This window comes from Orycteropus afer, unplaced genomic scaffold (genome assembly GCF_000298275.1).
Source record: "Orycteropus afer afer isolate SDZICR_OR568_19922 unplaced genomic scaffold, OryAfe1.0 scaffold00036, whole genome shotgun sequence".
Classification (NCBI taxonomy): domain Eukaryota; kingdom Metazoa; phylum Chordata; class Mammalia; order Tubulidentata; family Orycteropodidae; genus Orycteropus; species Orycteropus afer.
The window spans coordinates 251,596-266,978 of NW_006921623.1; the positions used below are offsets into that span (position 1 = coordinate 251,596).

General features: G+C 44.5%; 1 protein-coding gene across 1 annotated transcript in view; it reads right to left on the reverse strand.

Annotated features, from left to right (window-relative positions):
• The window catches only part of POU2F3 (POU class 2 homeobox 3), a 116,180-nt gene that overhangs the window by 20,129 nt on the left and 80,668 nt on the right, over nt 1-15,383 (reverse strand). The window contains exons 4-9 of the mRNA XM_007936423.2: nt 13,602-13,706; nt 12,216-12,318; nt 9,790-9,872; nt 6,899-7,081; nt 6,334-6,475; nt 4,828-4,964 (exon numbers count right to left, since the gene is read on the reverse strand). Coding sequence (XP_007934614.2) covers nt 4,828-4,964; nt 6,334-6,475; nt 6,899-7,081; nt 9,790-9,872; nt 12,216-12,318; nt 13,602-13,706 — 753 coding nt within the window. The remainder of the gene's footprint in view (nt 1-4,827; nt 4,965-6,333; nt 6,476-6,898; nt 7,082-9,789; nt 9,873-12,215; nt 12,319-13,601; nt 13,707-15,383) is intronic.

Consider the following 15,383-nt stretch of genomic DNA (forward strand, 5'->3'; position numbering starts at 1 on the left):
CATTAGCCACATGTGGTTACTTAATTTTAATTAAAATAAAGTAAAAAATTAAGTTCCTCAGTTGCAAAAGTGCTCATTCCAAGTGCTGAGTAGTCATGTGTGGTTGGTGGCTTTGGACAAAGCACATCCAGAATGTTCCCATCATCGCAGAAAGGTCTTTTGGACAGTGGGGATCTAGACAAGTTGAGTTTGGGAGGCTTTTCTTTAAATAAATATACAGTGAAAGAAGAAGGAAGAGAAGAAAAACAGGGCAGTGCCAGATGGCAATGACCTCATGTGCTACACTAAAAACTTGAAACTTTATCCTGAAGCTGAGGAGGAGCCACTGTTATTTTGAGGAGGGAATGGATGTGATTCAGATTGGCATTTTACAAAGAACACCGGGCCAATAACACAGAGATGGGCTGGGGAAAACGAAGGCAGGGAATTACTCCACAGTGCTTTCCCCTATTCCCCAAAGGAAGCTTATTAGAGGGCTGAAAACTCTTTCTTTACTCAAACCAAAAAAACAACTGCTGTCGAGTCGGATCCGACTCATAGTATCCCCCTTGGGTTTCCAAGGTGATAGCACTACGGAAGTAGATTGCCCAACTTTCCTTCAGAGGAGTGGGTGGGTTTGAACAACCAGCCTTCTCGTTAGCAGTCAAATGCCTTAGGCACTATGCCACCAGAGCACCCTTTCTTTACTCAGCCCTCTGCATTTGACAGGTCCAGGTCCAGAATGAGGGGGCCATATTTAGCAACCTTAGAGTCAGGCTAGTCAAATATTGGCCTCATCTGTATTATTAGCTGTTGACCTAGAGTTGGTTGTTCACCTTTTCTAAACATTAATGTCCTCTTTTGTAGAAAGAGATTAATTATATTAACTTCATAGAGTTCTAAGGATTGAATTATGTGATGTAGGTAAAGCATTTGGCACAGAGTTGATTTAGTGCTTGACTTAAGCTGCGTTCTCTAGAGAAGGAAAACCAGTGAAGCTTATAAATATATGTGTGTGTGTGTGTGTGTATAAAGAGATTTATCTCAAAGAAATGGCTCAAATGGTTGTAAAGGCTGGCACATCCCAAGTCTGTGGCTCAGACATCAGGCTGGAGGCTTCTCCTGACTTGTGCATCTGCAGGGGCTGATGGAGCCAAAATCAGCAGGTCAGATGTCAAGCTGCTGGCTCATGGGCTGTGGAGGCTGATGAATCCAAGACTGGCAGGTAAGATGACAGGCTACTGGCTCACAGGCTACTTAGGGTAGTGAATCCCAAGATCAGCAGGCAATACAGCAGGCAGCTGGCTCAAGTCCAAAGAACCAGTGATCAGATAATGATAAGCCAGATACAGGATCCAGATTGATCAAAAAGCCACAGAGCCTTGCAAGGACATCCATATGTACTGGAAGCAGGCCACATCATTGAGGAAATTCCCTTTCAACTGAATGGCTGCTGATGGCAGATCTCATCAGGAAAGTGACGATTATATTCTATCAGATCATATCTTGGGGGAAGACTATATCATAACTGCTAAACCATGGAGAATCATGGCCCAGTTAAGTTGACACATATCCTTAACTATCACAGTCCACCCCTTATTAACCTGGCACTTGTACACATCTCATTAAACTACACATAATCTTTAAATAAAGACAATTATAAAGTCATACTTGCACCCAAGAAGGTACAACTAACATGCATACACTTAAAAATGCATTAGTCCTGTTTACACCTTATAACTTTAACCATCACGGTGTTCGATATTTTGGTGTTTTTTGGAGGGGATTTAAAGTTTTTTTAATGAATCTTGTCCATCACCAGGTTTGTGTGTATGTATGTGCATGCGTGTATATTTTCTCCTCCACACAAAAGAAAATTCTTTTAAGGACTTCAAAGTCCCTTTCCTTCCTGTAAAGACACAGTAGAAAGATCATGAGCTTCAGAGTCACAGGAACTAGTATCATACCCTGCTCTACCACTTACTAGTTGTGTGACTTGCAACAAATAACCCACCTGAGTCTCTAGTCCCTTACTGGTAAACTGAGTATAATACTACTTCCCTCCCATTCATTTACTCATAGACACTTAGTGAGCAGTGATCATGTACCAGGCAAGGGGCTGGGGATTCTCTTGTAAATAAATCAGACACATTACAGATGATGTTTTGGAGGCCAAAGAGACTCTTTTATAATCCGGTAAGTGCTTTGATAGACCAAGAACAGGGTGTTTGGGGAGGAAAGGTAATCTAGCCTTGAGGGATCCAGGGAAGCCATTCTGATATCTAAGTGGGAGCTGAAGGATGAGGAGGAAGTAGCCAGGTGAAGTGCAGTGGGGCAGGGAGGAGAGGACGGGGTGGGAAGACTGTTCCAGGCATATACAAGAGTATGTGCAAAGGCCTGGAGGCAAAGAGCAGTATGGTGTCTTGAAACTGAAAGAACTCAACCAAGCTCCTTGGACTGGTACACAGTATGTGAGGCAGAGCTGGCACTAAGAAATCATGGGAGGGATTAGGGGACTATAGAGACATGATTAGATTTGCATTCTAGAAGTTTCCCTTTGGCTGCAGCAGGAAGAATGAATAGAGTGTAGGTGGGGACAACTGCTGTCAGGGCATTCTGTTAGAAGTCTAGTGCACCAACTCAGGTGAAAATATGTCAGGTTCAAGGAACGGGAGATAGTTAATTATGAAAAATTAAACATCTAGATCCAGGCAGTGTTCTAAGTGTTTAACATAGCCTGATTAATATTATTCTTAAACTCCAAACAATCCTTAGGGGTAGGTCCATCACTGTAGAAATTTCTTTTAGATAGTGGTAACCTAGATAGATGAGAAATCTAAGGCACAGAGATGCTATGCAACCTGCCCAGGTCACACAGCATCGAGATGTGATATCAAGTAGACTGGTTTCAGGACCTGTGTGCTTAACTGTTCTGTGACAGATCCAACAGACTCCAGAGATTGACTGAGAAGTGAAGAGTGATGAAGAGGGAGGAGTCACAGATGACATCTAGGTTTCTGGCTTGTAACTGTTGTCATCTGTTCTGGTTACCTAGTGCCATTCTGACAAGAATATACCACAGATGGGATGGCCTTAAAAACAGGTGTTTATTCTTACAATTTGGAGGCCTTAAGTCCAAGTTCAAAGTGCCAGGCTCTAGAGTTTGGGTGAAAGTCCCTCAACCTTGGGCTTTAGTTCTTCCTCCTGCTCCTGGCCCACTGAAGCTGAAGGCTTTTCTTCACTCAGCTGCTAGTTGCTGAGGCTGACAAGCCCAAGGTTGACAAGTAAAAAGGCACAGTCTTGATGTTACCAAACCACACAGCAGGCTATTAATTCAAGTCCATTGAAAGTTCCAAGGTCAGCAGAGCATGGCAGGCTGCTGAACAACAACACAGCTACATGCAGGGTTCAAGTAGCTAGAGACCATTCCCCAAGGCTTGTCCTTTTATATAAGAAGCAGACCACATCCCTAAGGCAGCTACACAGCTGCTCACAGTAGATTGCACCATGGAGTAGATTACCAGTCTCATCATGGGGAATACTACATCCAGCTGCCCAGCCACTCAACCAGGCCCAGCCAAGTTGACACACAAACTTAACTACCACATCATCCTATCACTGTCAACATTGTACTTCAGGAGAGATCTTGAAACATTCTTTGTGACAATGAATGCCATGCCATCCTCTTCAATTTATCATTCCCGGTACAGTAGATCATATGGTTGTCTGATTCAAAATGGCCACAACCAGTCCATTTTAGCTCACTAATGCCTAGGATATCGATCTTTATGAATTCAATTTCATTTTTTCATTTTTGACAACTTCCAATTTTCCTTGATTCATACTTCGAACATTCCATGTTCGGATTACTAATGGATGTTTGCAGCTATTTCTTCTCATTTTGAGTCCTGCCATATCAGCAAATGGAAGTCCTGAAAGCTTTACTCTATCCACATTATTAAGGTGGGCTCTATTCAGGAGGTAGCTCTTCCCCAGTCGTATTGAAAGTGCCTTCTGACCTGAGGGGCTCATGTTCTCGCACTATATTGGGCAATGTTTCAGGATTATTCATAAGGTTTTCCAGTAATATATCAAACAGTGTTTCACTGCTATTCATAAGGTTTCCACTGGCCAATTCTTTGAGAAGTAGATGGCCCCTTCCTTCTTCTGAGTCTATCTTGGTCTGGAAGCTCCACTGAAATCTGTCCACCATGGGTGACCCTGCTGGTATTTGAAATACCAGTGGCATAGCCTTCAGCTTCACAACAACATGCAAGCCACAACAGTATGACAAACTGACAGATGAGTGGTGGCATGAAGATTTGCAGCCTTGGAAACTCTATGGGTCAGTTCTACTCTGTCTTATAGGGTTGTTATGAGTTGGAATTGACTCAGTGACATGGGTGGTGGGTGGAAAGTATATTTGGGATGGTAGATACCACTCATTTGTTTCCCTCCTTGTATTTTTCAAATTGTCTACAATTTATTATATTTGAAGATAAAATGTACTTTATAGAAGATAAGGAATTTATATACAATGTCCTTGCTTTGCTCCCTTTATCTCAACTAAACCCTCTTCTAGGACACTATATCCCATCTTTTCAAGCTCTCAGTGAGAGAGACAGTGAATCACAAATAGATGTCAGGGCAAGATGGAAATCCAAGAAGAAAGGCAGTCTTTGACTCAATAGACCACCATCAGTGGCCTGGACACCTGGAGATGATGGGTGTTTTGCTTCTCAACCATTTCCCAGGGCAGGTGTAGGGAGAGGAGGGGCTGGTACCTCAGGGGCCTACTCACTCGAGTGGAAGGTGGCCCACTCACTCCCACCCAAATGAGTTGCTCACATCTTGAAATCTCTTCTCCAGAGTCAGGCGGATATTGGTCTCAATGCTGGTCCGTTTCTTCCTCTTTCTTCCAAATACTTCACTGAGGGTTGGGTAAGAGCTAGGGGTGCTCACTGAGGTGTCTGAAGGAGAGGACTCTGTGGGAAAATGGAGTAACAAAGAAAACTCAGAGAAGGGAACAAGAGGCTGGTTCAGGCCCTGGCTTGATGGACTTGAGGTCCAATAACTGTTCCTAGTGGGTTCTGCAGTGGCATTTTTAGGACCAGCCTCCCTCCCCCAAGCAGAGGAATAGAACCGACCAAGAATCCTGCTTCTCCTTGTTGTTCTGGGCAAAGTTCCTCCATGCTTTCAACAGCAGTGTCTCCAATGTTTGCAGTCATGGTTCAGGGGTGCCCAGACATCAGCGGCATGTGTGGGTGTGAGTGGGTACAAGCAGGGCTCCTACAAGTAACACTCATGAATTTGTTTTTTGTAAATATGCCTGAATGTGAATACCAAGTGAAATGTGAACTGTCATTCACAACTAAAAGCCCTGCTACCTGGCAGTAGAATATTGGTGCTAAAGTCATCTTTTTGTCATTGGAAGTGTTGGAGGAATAGGTGGGGATATTCCCTTACAAAGGAGCCAGGCATCAGATGAGAATCACACTAGAGATGATCTCTAAGGTCCTTTCCTGAACATTCTAAGATGCTATGATAATTTCTCTCAATTCAATGCTTCAAGAAAAGCTGTCTAAGGGACAGCCTGTTAGGGACAGCTTTCTTACCCCTTTCCCATGTTTCCATGTGAAGGAGCTTCCATGAGGGTAAGACTCTTGGGTGCCCATCCCACTCTTTCCTCCCTCTGTACCGTAAATGTAAATCTATTTGTGTTCATTAAATAGAGCCAAGCCCGGGGATTTGACTCTGATCCTCCTCTCTCTACCTAGACTAGCAGTTCTCAAACTGGGCCCATTTTACTCTCCTCCCTCCAGGAGACATTTGGCAATGTCTGGAGACATTTTGAATATCTCAGCTGGGGAAAGACATCTCATGGGTAAAGGCCAGAGATGCTGCTGACCATCCTACAATGCATAGGACAGCCCCAACAATAAAGAATTAATTCTCCAGCCCAAAATGTCAATAGTGCTGAAGGTCAGAAACTCTGATCTAAGACCTAGTCCAGATGCAATCTGGATAGGTGTGCCTACTCTGCAGACCCAAACTTTGTCTCTAGTGAGTTGTCCTAAGGTCTAAGCTGGGTCAGTCTAGGGTAGGAATGGAACTGGGGGCAAGTCTTTTTGATCGCAGACCTAAAGCTATGTCCTCCAAAGGGCTTTATCAGCAATAAAGCTGACATTTTCATCTCTACTTTCTGTCTCCTGTGTCTTCTCAGTTGGTTCTAGACTTAGGAGAAGAAAGGGGTGTTATATATTGATCCTCTAAGGCCCCAAAACAGCCTTGTCAAAAGCCCCTTCAGTATAGAATCCTCCAGGGCTTCATCCATCTCATTTCCCTGAGGCCTACCTGCATCATTCAGCCACTTCTCCAGCAGTGGTTTGAGCTTGCACATGTTCTTGAAGCTCAGATTGAGGGCCTCAAACCGTGAAATGGTAGTCTGGCTAAAGTCATTTCCATATAGCTTTCCCATCGCCAGTCCCACATCTCCCTGTGCATGGGGATTAAGAGGGAGGACCATGAGAGACAGCCCACTCCTTGTCTTTGCTTCTTTGCTCACATCCCCCACTACCTTAGCATCACACACCCAATGATAACCTTTAAGCATGCACTCACATTGCATCGGCTGCTTTCCAAATCTTTCCCCTCTAAGGTGGAGAAATGGTTCATTTCTCTCCCTAGATTCTAAGTTGGCCATGCCCATGTGCCTGGCTCTCATTCCTTTTCCTGCCCCACAGCAGCATCCTCAGTTTACCTGCCAATGGCAACTATATCCTATGCTCAGGGAATGTGGAGACACTAGGGGGTTGCCTCAAACACATCAAGCCTCAGGTTGCTCTTGACATTTGCACTTGGAAAGCCAACCCCTCTCTCAATGAACTCAACTTAATCCATTTCTTTCCCCAAACAAAACCTGTGTGAATCCCAGCTTGATGCGCCTCTGCTTGAAGGTCTTGGCAAACTTCTCCAGCTCCTCGAGGTCACTGGGCTCATCAGCCCCTCCAGAACTAGATAGATGCTTGGGCACTGGGAGATGCTGCGATGCTTCCAGATGGGATTCTAAAGAAGATCCTGGCAGACCAGGGCGCCCAACAGCCTAATAGGAAACACATGCCTAGCTGATGCACAAATATTCAACAGGTCAAATGGCATTTTCTGCTATTCCTCACCAGTAGGCCCACTTAGAGGAGGACAGATGTTGGGTACATTCAATTTCTATTTTTCAATGATGTCAAAGAGGAAATCAGAGTTTCTATGGAGGTTTAGCAAATAACTAGAACAGCTGGGATAGAAGCAGCAGAAGTGTAGAATAGGGAGGTGGCCTTTCTGAGTTTTAGTCTATGACTCACTGTCTGGCTCTGGGCAGGTAACTTCCTGCTTTCAGTTTTCCACCATAAAAGGAGGTAGCAGAGTTGTTTACAGATTACAAAAATCAATCTCAGAAAGGAATAAGGAAAAGGTTGTTTGTCTTGTCTGTTCTTTTCCACAAAGCAGGGTAACTGAAGTGTTCAACAGATATTAAATGAAGATAACAGAGGACATCTGAGACTGCATTCCACTAATAAAAATTCCATAAAAATTTCAAACCCTAATGACTGCCATTTTACTTCCAAAGCTACCATTTTCTTTCATGAGAATTGTTGTTGTTGTTGTTAATCAAAGGTAGTCCAGTGCTATCTAACATGCCCCTTATTTCATTCATGGTTGTCAGGAGATATTCTTCCTTTAGTTGATTTTTAAAGAATGCATGGCATGCCCATTTTGGATCAGGAATGAATCCTACTTTTGGAATATTTGTCTTTCCACAAAGTTGGAATGGGGTTCAGGCCCAGGGGTCCAGCCATTGTGTTCTGCCCTGGGGCCACTGCCCATGTGGATAACTTGGGCTAAGTCCACCCTCTTATTTCTCCCTCCCAGAGTACTTATTCCCTACATTGGGGTTAATTTTCCTTTTTCCTTTCTTCTGAAATATTCGTTTGCCGTTTAAAGAAGTATCCTTAGGATGAAGAAGGGCAAAGGACCAGAGAGAAGTTAAGAAATCTTTGCCCCTGTGAAGGACCTTTTTGAACAGAATATTTTGAAACCATCATGGATTCAAACCTGTTTTGAGTCTGAATCAGATACTCAGTTCAAAGCCTCAGTCCTGTTTGACCCTTCCTTTTAATGAATTCATTTGTTCTTTCATTTGAGAAATACATGCTAAGTTCTCTGCTATATCTTTCCCCACAATCCATTCAGTTGTCAAATTGCATTGATTCAACTTCTCAAAATAGCTCCTGATCCATCCTCTCCTCTCTATACTATTGCCACAGCCCTAAGTCAGTCCCTTATTAACCAGTCCCTGGATGATCTTTAAAATCTTCTAAATGATCTCTCTGTTTCCAGTCTCCTTCTGATCTAATATTAAAAGATGTGAGAGTTGATCTTGAATTATCTATAAGATCTTTTCCGTCTCTAAATTTATGGTTATGGTAGTTTGAGAATAGTCAAGAGGTAGAAGAGCAGGTTAGGACTCTGGTGTTCCTATTCCTTTAACCACTAGATGGCACTCTCACCCTTCCAGGCATCTTCAGTGGGCTCTCTAAACCTCCTGCAGTCCCATAGATTCTGACTCACAGCTCTGCCTCTCTTAAAGCCAGAGCCCTCAGCAAGCCAAGGGTATTTTACCACAGAGAAGTGGCATCATGATCTCTGCAGACATTGCATTCTAGTCTGGTATCCATCTGCACAGAGCCATCTCATACAGCTGTGCAGTCATTAACTGCACAAGGATATCCAGATGAGGAGAAGAGAAGCACCAAGACACAGCTCGTGCTGTTGTTGCCAAGCCATGCATCTGAGCATGAGGCTGCATCTGGCCAGAGAAAAGAGGTGAGTTTTTTCTAAATGTCAAAATAAATAAATAAATAAAAAGCTGTGTGGAACAAGCTTTGCTCTGCAAATGGCCCCATCTCAGACTTCAGTCAACTTGACCAACATGTGTGCCCACTTGTAGGAGGCATTCTAGAATGGTGAGCTTTAAGAGAGGTCCAGGGGGTATTGGTCATTCAGGACTAGAATTCTTGCCTTCTGTGCTAGAGACCCGGTTTTGATTCCAAACCAATGCACCTCATGCATAGCCACCACCTGTCTGTCAGTGGAGGCTTGTGTGTTGCTATGATGCTGAACAAGTTTCAGCAGATCATCTAGGCTAAGATTGACCAGGAAGATTTACTTCAGAAAATCAGCCAATGAAAACCCTATGGATCATAACAGTCTGATCTGCAACCAATCAGAGATGGAGCAGGACCAGGTAGTGTTTTGTTCTGCTGTGCATGGGTTGCCATGAGTTGAGGCAGACTCAAAGGCAGCTGACAACAAGAAGAGAGGTCTAGAGAAGAGACATGAACCTGGGTCCTTGTGGTCTCAGGATGTTAGGCCTGTGATAGTCTAGGCTCCTCCTAGGGCTAGAGAGAACACCTAAGCAGAGCCGATAGTGTACATGGAAAGTTAGCTATCTCTGGTTCTCAGAGGAGTGATGCTAGGACCTGATCAAGGCTGGAGCTCAGTCCTTGCAATACAGAGCAGGCTAGCCTATGCATCAAAATCTCTGTGTTCTAATTGTAGCCCCACCACTGATACTGGGTAAATTGTCTTCCTTGACTGGGGCCTGGATTTCTACGTGTCAACAGAGATAGTTCTCTGACATTCCCTCTGCCCAGAGGGGTAATACCTTGCCAAGGGGATGGGAGAAAGACTAATATGCTCAACTCTGTCAGGAGCTGAGACATTCCTAGAGGAAATAGGAAGAATGTGGTTGTTTACCTGGGACGCAAGGCCTGGCCCAGTCTGAGGGAGGAGGAGACTGCTTTGTTGCTGGGGAAAGGGGAGAAGATTTGGCTGCAGACCTGGGTGGGAGGGGAGGGACAAAGGAACAAACAAATAAAATCCAGGCCATCTAAGAGACATGCTCTACAGCTTCTGAATTATAATAACCGCCCCCACCACCTGGTACACAATCTGGTCCCTCAACCCACCTTGAGGCCTATAGAGAGGCCTCCATGGGCACTGCCAGGCATTGCCACACATAGGTGGAGGTGAATCAGACATGAGGATAAATAGAGAAGTAAACAACCATCCCCAATCTAGTCCTTCTGCTTGCCTGCCCACCCACCTAGAGGGGTGCAAAGGAGGGTCAAGACAATCTGATAACTTTGGGATCTGATAACCAGGCCTGAAGAAACCCAAGAGAGGAGGAAACACAGAGGGTGACTACTAAGAATTCAAGCTGGAGCAGACAATTTCAGTTTTTCCTGCAGGACAAGTAGCTGAGATGGCTGCAAAGACCCAGCTGAGAGGGCAATGGGCATGGGCCAGAAACTCATGCAGACCCAGGATGTTTTATACATGGGACAAAGGCCTAGAAGAGAAGGGAAGACCAGGGGCCCAAGCCTCTGGAAACTCCACCTGGTGGCATGGACTCTACCTGTTTGTTACACTGCCTGAGGACCTCTTTCCCCTTCCCTCTCCAGAAAAACTGTCTGAGAAGGCCTCTGCCTCACTGTTGGCCATTGCAGGTAGGCTCTCTCTTAGGAGGGACACAGCCATCACATCACCAAAGCAGGTAATAAGTGTGGGTCACTCCAATCACTCTGCTGTCCCTTAGTTGTTTTGGGTCCCTGACTTGGAAAACCTAGAGGCTGCCCTTTATATTCCTCATTCTAAAAAAGGCAGGGCTTAGTTTTTCCTTGTTAAAATAAACGAGCAAGAAAGTTCTTATTAGGACCCTGGATAGAGAGTCAGGAGGTAATTTTAACATTTATATTGCATTTTGAAATGTACAAAGTCTTTTGGCATACATTAGTTCAATTAATCCTCAATAATTTTATAGGATAGAGTGTTAAGATTATCCAGTTTTATGGAGGAGGAAATGGAAGCTCAGAATGATTAGGTATATTTTCCAAGGTTACAAACCAGTAAGTGATTTTCTTACCAACCAGTTTTTTTTTTTTTTTACTCCAAATCTTGAACTGCCTTTTTTTTTTTTTTTTTTTTTTTTCTTCCTTTACTGTATCATATTCTGACCTCACTGGCTATATGCCACTCCTCTCTTCTAAGAAGATATAGAGTTAACTTTTATCCTCCCTTTCCTAACCCAGGAAAATGATGTGGATTAACTAGCCAAAATAAACACTTGAAGAGAAATTTCAAATATGTTGTCATTTGTCATCCTCATCATCACATTCACAATGCCTTAAAAACTAAAGATAAGGACTCTAATTGGACAGGTGCTAAGGGAAAAAGGGAGAGTTGCATTTTGTTTGAATTCTGGATTTCCAAAGCCTCTACTTGGACTTGTACAACAGACTTGAGAGATTTTACTCGCTCCATCACTCTTGGCCCTACTAAGTGGAGATGACAGAGAGCAAGACAATACAGTGTGTTGGCCAAGAGCATGGGCTTCCATCAGACTGTTGTGGATCTTTCTAGTGGTAGAGGCATGATAGGACTATCTAACATATAGGGTCATTTTGAAGGTAAGTTAGAAAAAACACTGAGCAGAGTTTGTGGTACCTCCTGCTCAAAAAAGTTAGCTATTGTTATGAATATTCTTATCTGTTTGCCAAAACCCAAACAAACCCATTGCTGACTCACAGTGACCCTGTAGGACAGAGTAGAACTGCCCCATATGTTTTCCAAGGCTGTAAATCTTTACTGAAGCAAACTGCCACATATCTCTCCCATGGAGTGGTTAGTGGGTTTGAACCATCAACCTCTTTGCTAGCAGCTGTTTACTTCAATCATATACCACCAGGGCTCCTTTCCCTGCTAAAGAAAAGCTGAAAACCCTCTCACAGACTGTGGGTGGCACTACCGCTCTACCCAAATAATCACAGAGAGGCTTTCAGGGGTGAGTCTGAGTTCTTGCCCAGGAGTGATTCTAAGGAATTGAGACTTGTCTGCACTACATTTCCCAAGAAGCTTCTCCTACCTTGTCCCCCACTCCTCCTTTGTACCTTCAGTCTCAGTTCTCCATGAAATTAAAGTAAGAGGCTGGGAGGGGAAGCAAAGAAGGGAAGTAAGCCTGGAGGGGGCCATTCCAGAGTCTTCTTCCTCAGGCCCCAAGGTGGCCAAGCTGGTCTGACAGGTGAGCGACCCACCATGCTCCACACTTGGGCCCCCTCACCCAGCAAGCTGCAAGGTGGCCCTTCATTGGACTTGCTCCATGTGGAGCTCTGAGGAATTCTTACCTTGCTGTCCAGGCTGGGTCTGAGAGAGCAGGAACTGGGATACAGACTGTAAGTGGCCAGGAACCAGCACCAGCTGTTGGAGTGGATGGAGTGAAGTCATGTCCTGCATGTGGGGGAGATATAGACATCATAGAATTGACCAGTTTGGGGTGCTGGCTCCATCTGCAGACCGCTGACCTGACCCATGCATTAGGATGTTTCCATACTGAGTGTTTGAGGATAGTGGCCTTGCCTTATACCCCCCTGCACCCTAATGTCCAGCATATAGTAGCTGCTCCATTAATCTTGGTGTTGTTACAGCTTTGGCACTCAGCCAAGTAGTGCCTTGCAAAAGGTTGCTGCTTAACCCTTGCCTTGTTATTTAACTTTTGTGTATGTCAGTCCTGTCTCCCAATGAGATTGAAAATGCACTGAGGGCAGAGATTGAATATTACAGATGTCTCAAAAGTTTACCCTAGAAATGACACGCAATTCTAATTGTCCTACCCTCTCGCTTTTGTTAACCTTAAGCCATTTGACGATGCTAAAAGTCCTGGGCCTGACCTTTCCTGGGGTGCCACTGGTGTGGGGAATGGAACAAGGGGCAAGGTACTAGTTCTTAATAAAACCAATGTAATTGAATAGAAAGTCTATTTCCCTTGAGTTTCTCCCACCAGCCCAGAAAATGGGAATATCAATCCCAATGCTTAGGGGACCTGGAAGTCCTCTATGATCAAGATCCTGGGACTCTGAGCCCCTACTGAGCTGAGCTCAGTGTGTGCACACAGAGAAGATAAAGTCAATCCTTGCTGCACAAAGAAGTAAAGGAATGGTTGTATGTTCTAATCTAAATATTTCCAGATAAAGGGTAGCTCTTTCTTCCCTAGGTGATCCACATCAAGAAGGGGCTTTGCCCCATGAACATGCTACTGTTTCAGGATGCCTCTTTCTCCCACATACCAGCACTCCACTCTAGTTTGGCTTTGATGTAAAACTGGGGGGAGAGAGAGTGGTCCGTTGCGGAAATGTTCACAACTCTAGCAGGAACTGTCATCATAGGCTTCCCCTTAGTGTGGCTGGCAGACACCAGGAGCAAAGCTGTTAGGCCCACTGTTCTGGCAACACTGTCTCCCTTTCCCCAAGAGAGGCAGAGACTGGCCTCTTCACATTCTTAGCCAAGCTTTACCTATTTTTTTCAAGCTTAACCTTTAAAAGGAGTAGTTTCTGTCCCCCATTCCCACCCTAGGCCTCCTATTTTTTTTTCTAGCATTCCCTGCAGGAGTTCTTTGGACAAATATGGATTAGCTATGTACAAGGCTTTGGAGCCAAACGCTTTGCAGAGGGCTTGAGATAAATTCACTGTCCAAGTGAGAATATCAGGGTTCCCTGAAATGGGCTGGCACTTACTCCAGACATCTGGTTTCCGGACATCATGGTAGGTCCTTGTGACAAGGGGCATGGCCGGTGGGAGAGGGTCTGCTGAAGGGAGTCACTGAGGTCCTCAGTTTTAATCTGTAAGTGGAGACAGGAGGAAAATGTAAGTCCTGGGCTTCCCCGAGCTGAGAGAAATGGAAACTTAGAGAAGATCAAGGCAGAGGATGAGTGATGAGCCCAGACAGTAAAGAGTACAGTGCCTGCTAGACTGTGGCTACACCTCATCAACTGGTTTCCCTGCAGCCCATGGCAGGAGGAAGAAACATATGTGAGCTTGCATTCCAGGCACCCATCTGCACGATGGGGAACCTACTTGGAATGATGATTCCCAGACGCCACGCTAGGTGTTTCATCATGCAGGATATGCTTCTCCTCAGTGAAGTAGAAAAATAAGGGTACTGCAGTGATCTTAAAAATAAAGCTTGGGAGCTCTGGTAGCATAGTGGCTAAGGCACTTGACTGCTAACCAGAAGGCTGGCAGTTCAAACCCACCAGCCACTCCTCGGAAGGAAGATTGGGCAATCTACTTCCATAGTGATACTGCCTCGGAAACCCAAGGAGGGGGTCACTATGAGTCTTAATTCGACGGCACATAACAACAACATTCTTTTTAGTTCTGAGTTTATGTTTTGTTTTCTTTTTCCTTTTTGAGGGGAGAGAAGATGTTTTTTTAACAAGATGATGGTGAACCAAACGGTAGATTTTTTTTTTTTTTAACTTACTTCACAAAGTACGAACTTGGCAACCCTTTATTACTCTTCCCTGCATTTTATTTTGTATTTTCCTGGTTCATGAATTCCCACAGTCTGGGAGCCACTCATCTGGAGAACATCTTCCATTTCCCATTTGTTTATCACTCCTCTGTGTCCTCTGTGTGCAAAGCTGCCTCTGTAGCTGGTCTGTGTGGCTTTGGGGACAGTCCTTGCCAATCTTCCTACAGGTGGAGACATGTCTTCTTCACAGCTACCATTGCAATTGCAGCCTGAGGGGACAATGGCAGTTTCCAAACTCTCTCCAAGCTCTACCACCCTTCAGTGATGGCACAAACCACCCACTTGTGGGTTTCCCAGGTGTCCAAGGGCAGGGCAGGATGTACTTCTTGTCCCCACCATGCCCCCACCCTGAGAATGACTACCCTCTTATACCTTCTCAGGAAAGCCATGGGGCAAGTGAAGCCAAATGGCTTTGAATTCATATAATATGGCAAGGAGCCCAGGATGTAGACTATACTGTATCAAAGATATCAGTGAGATCCTCTGGTGAGGACATCTGGTTGTTCCCCTCTCAAGATAGAAATTCTTGGGCATGGAGATTCTGGCTTAAACTACTTTCTTGGTCTACAGAGGGAATGCCACTGACATCCTGGAATCTCTCCTGACTGGATTAGTTTAACCTATTAGTTAACCTGTTTAGGTTCACACTAATAGCTTCAGGTTCACACCAACAACTAGAATTGTTCTCAATCCTTATAGAAAAAAAAAAAAAAAAAAAGCTTTCATTTAAGAAAGAATTCCTTTTGGTTAGACAGTTAGGAAGATCCCACCAAGTGTCATTAGAGACTGAGACCGGAGCTAATGTCCTTAATGTAGTTCCCTAAACATAGAAGGAACACAACACAAATTAATTGAATAAATGACATAAACAGAACCTATCTCTCCACAGTCTCCAGTGAGGTTGTTGTTGTTGTTGTTAAGTGCCGTCAAGTCGTTTCCGACTCATAGCGACCCCATGCACAGCAGAACGAAACACTGCCCG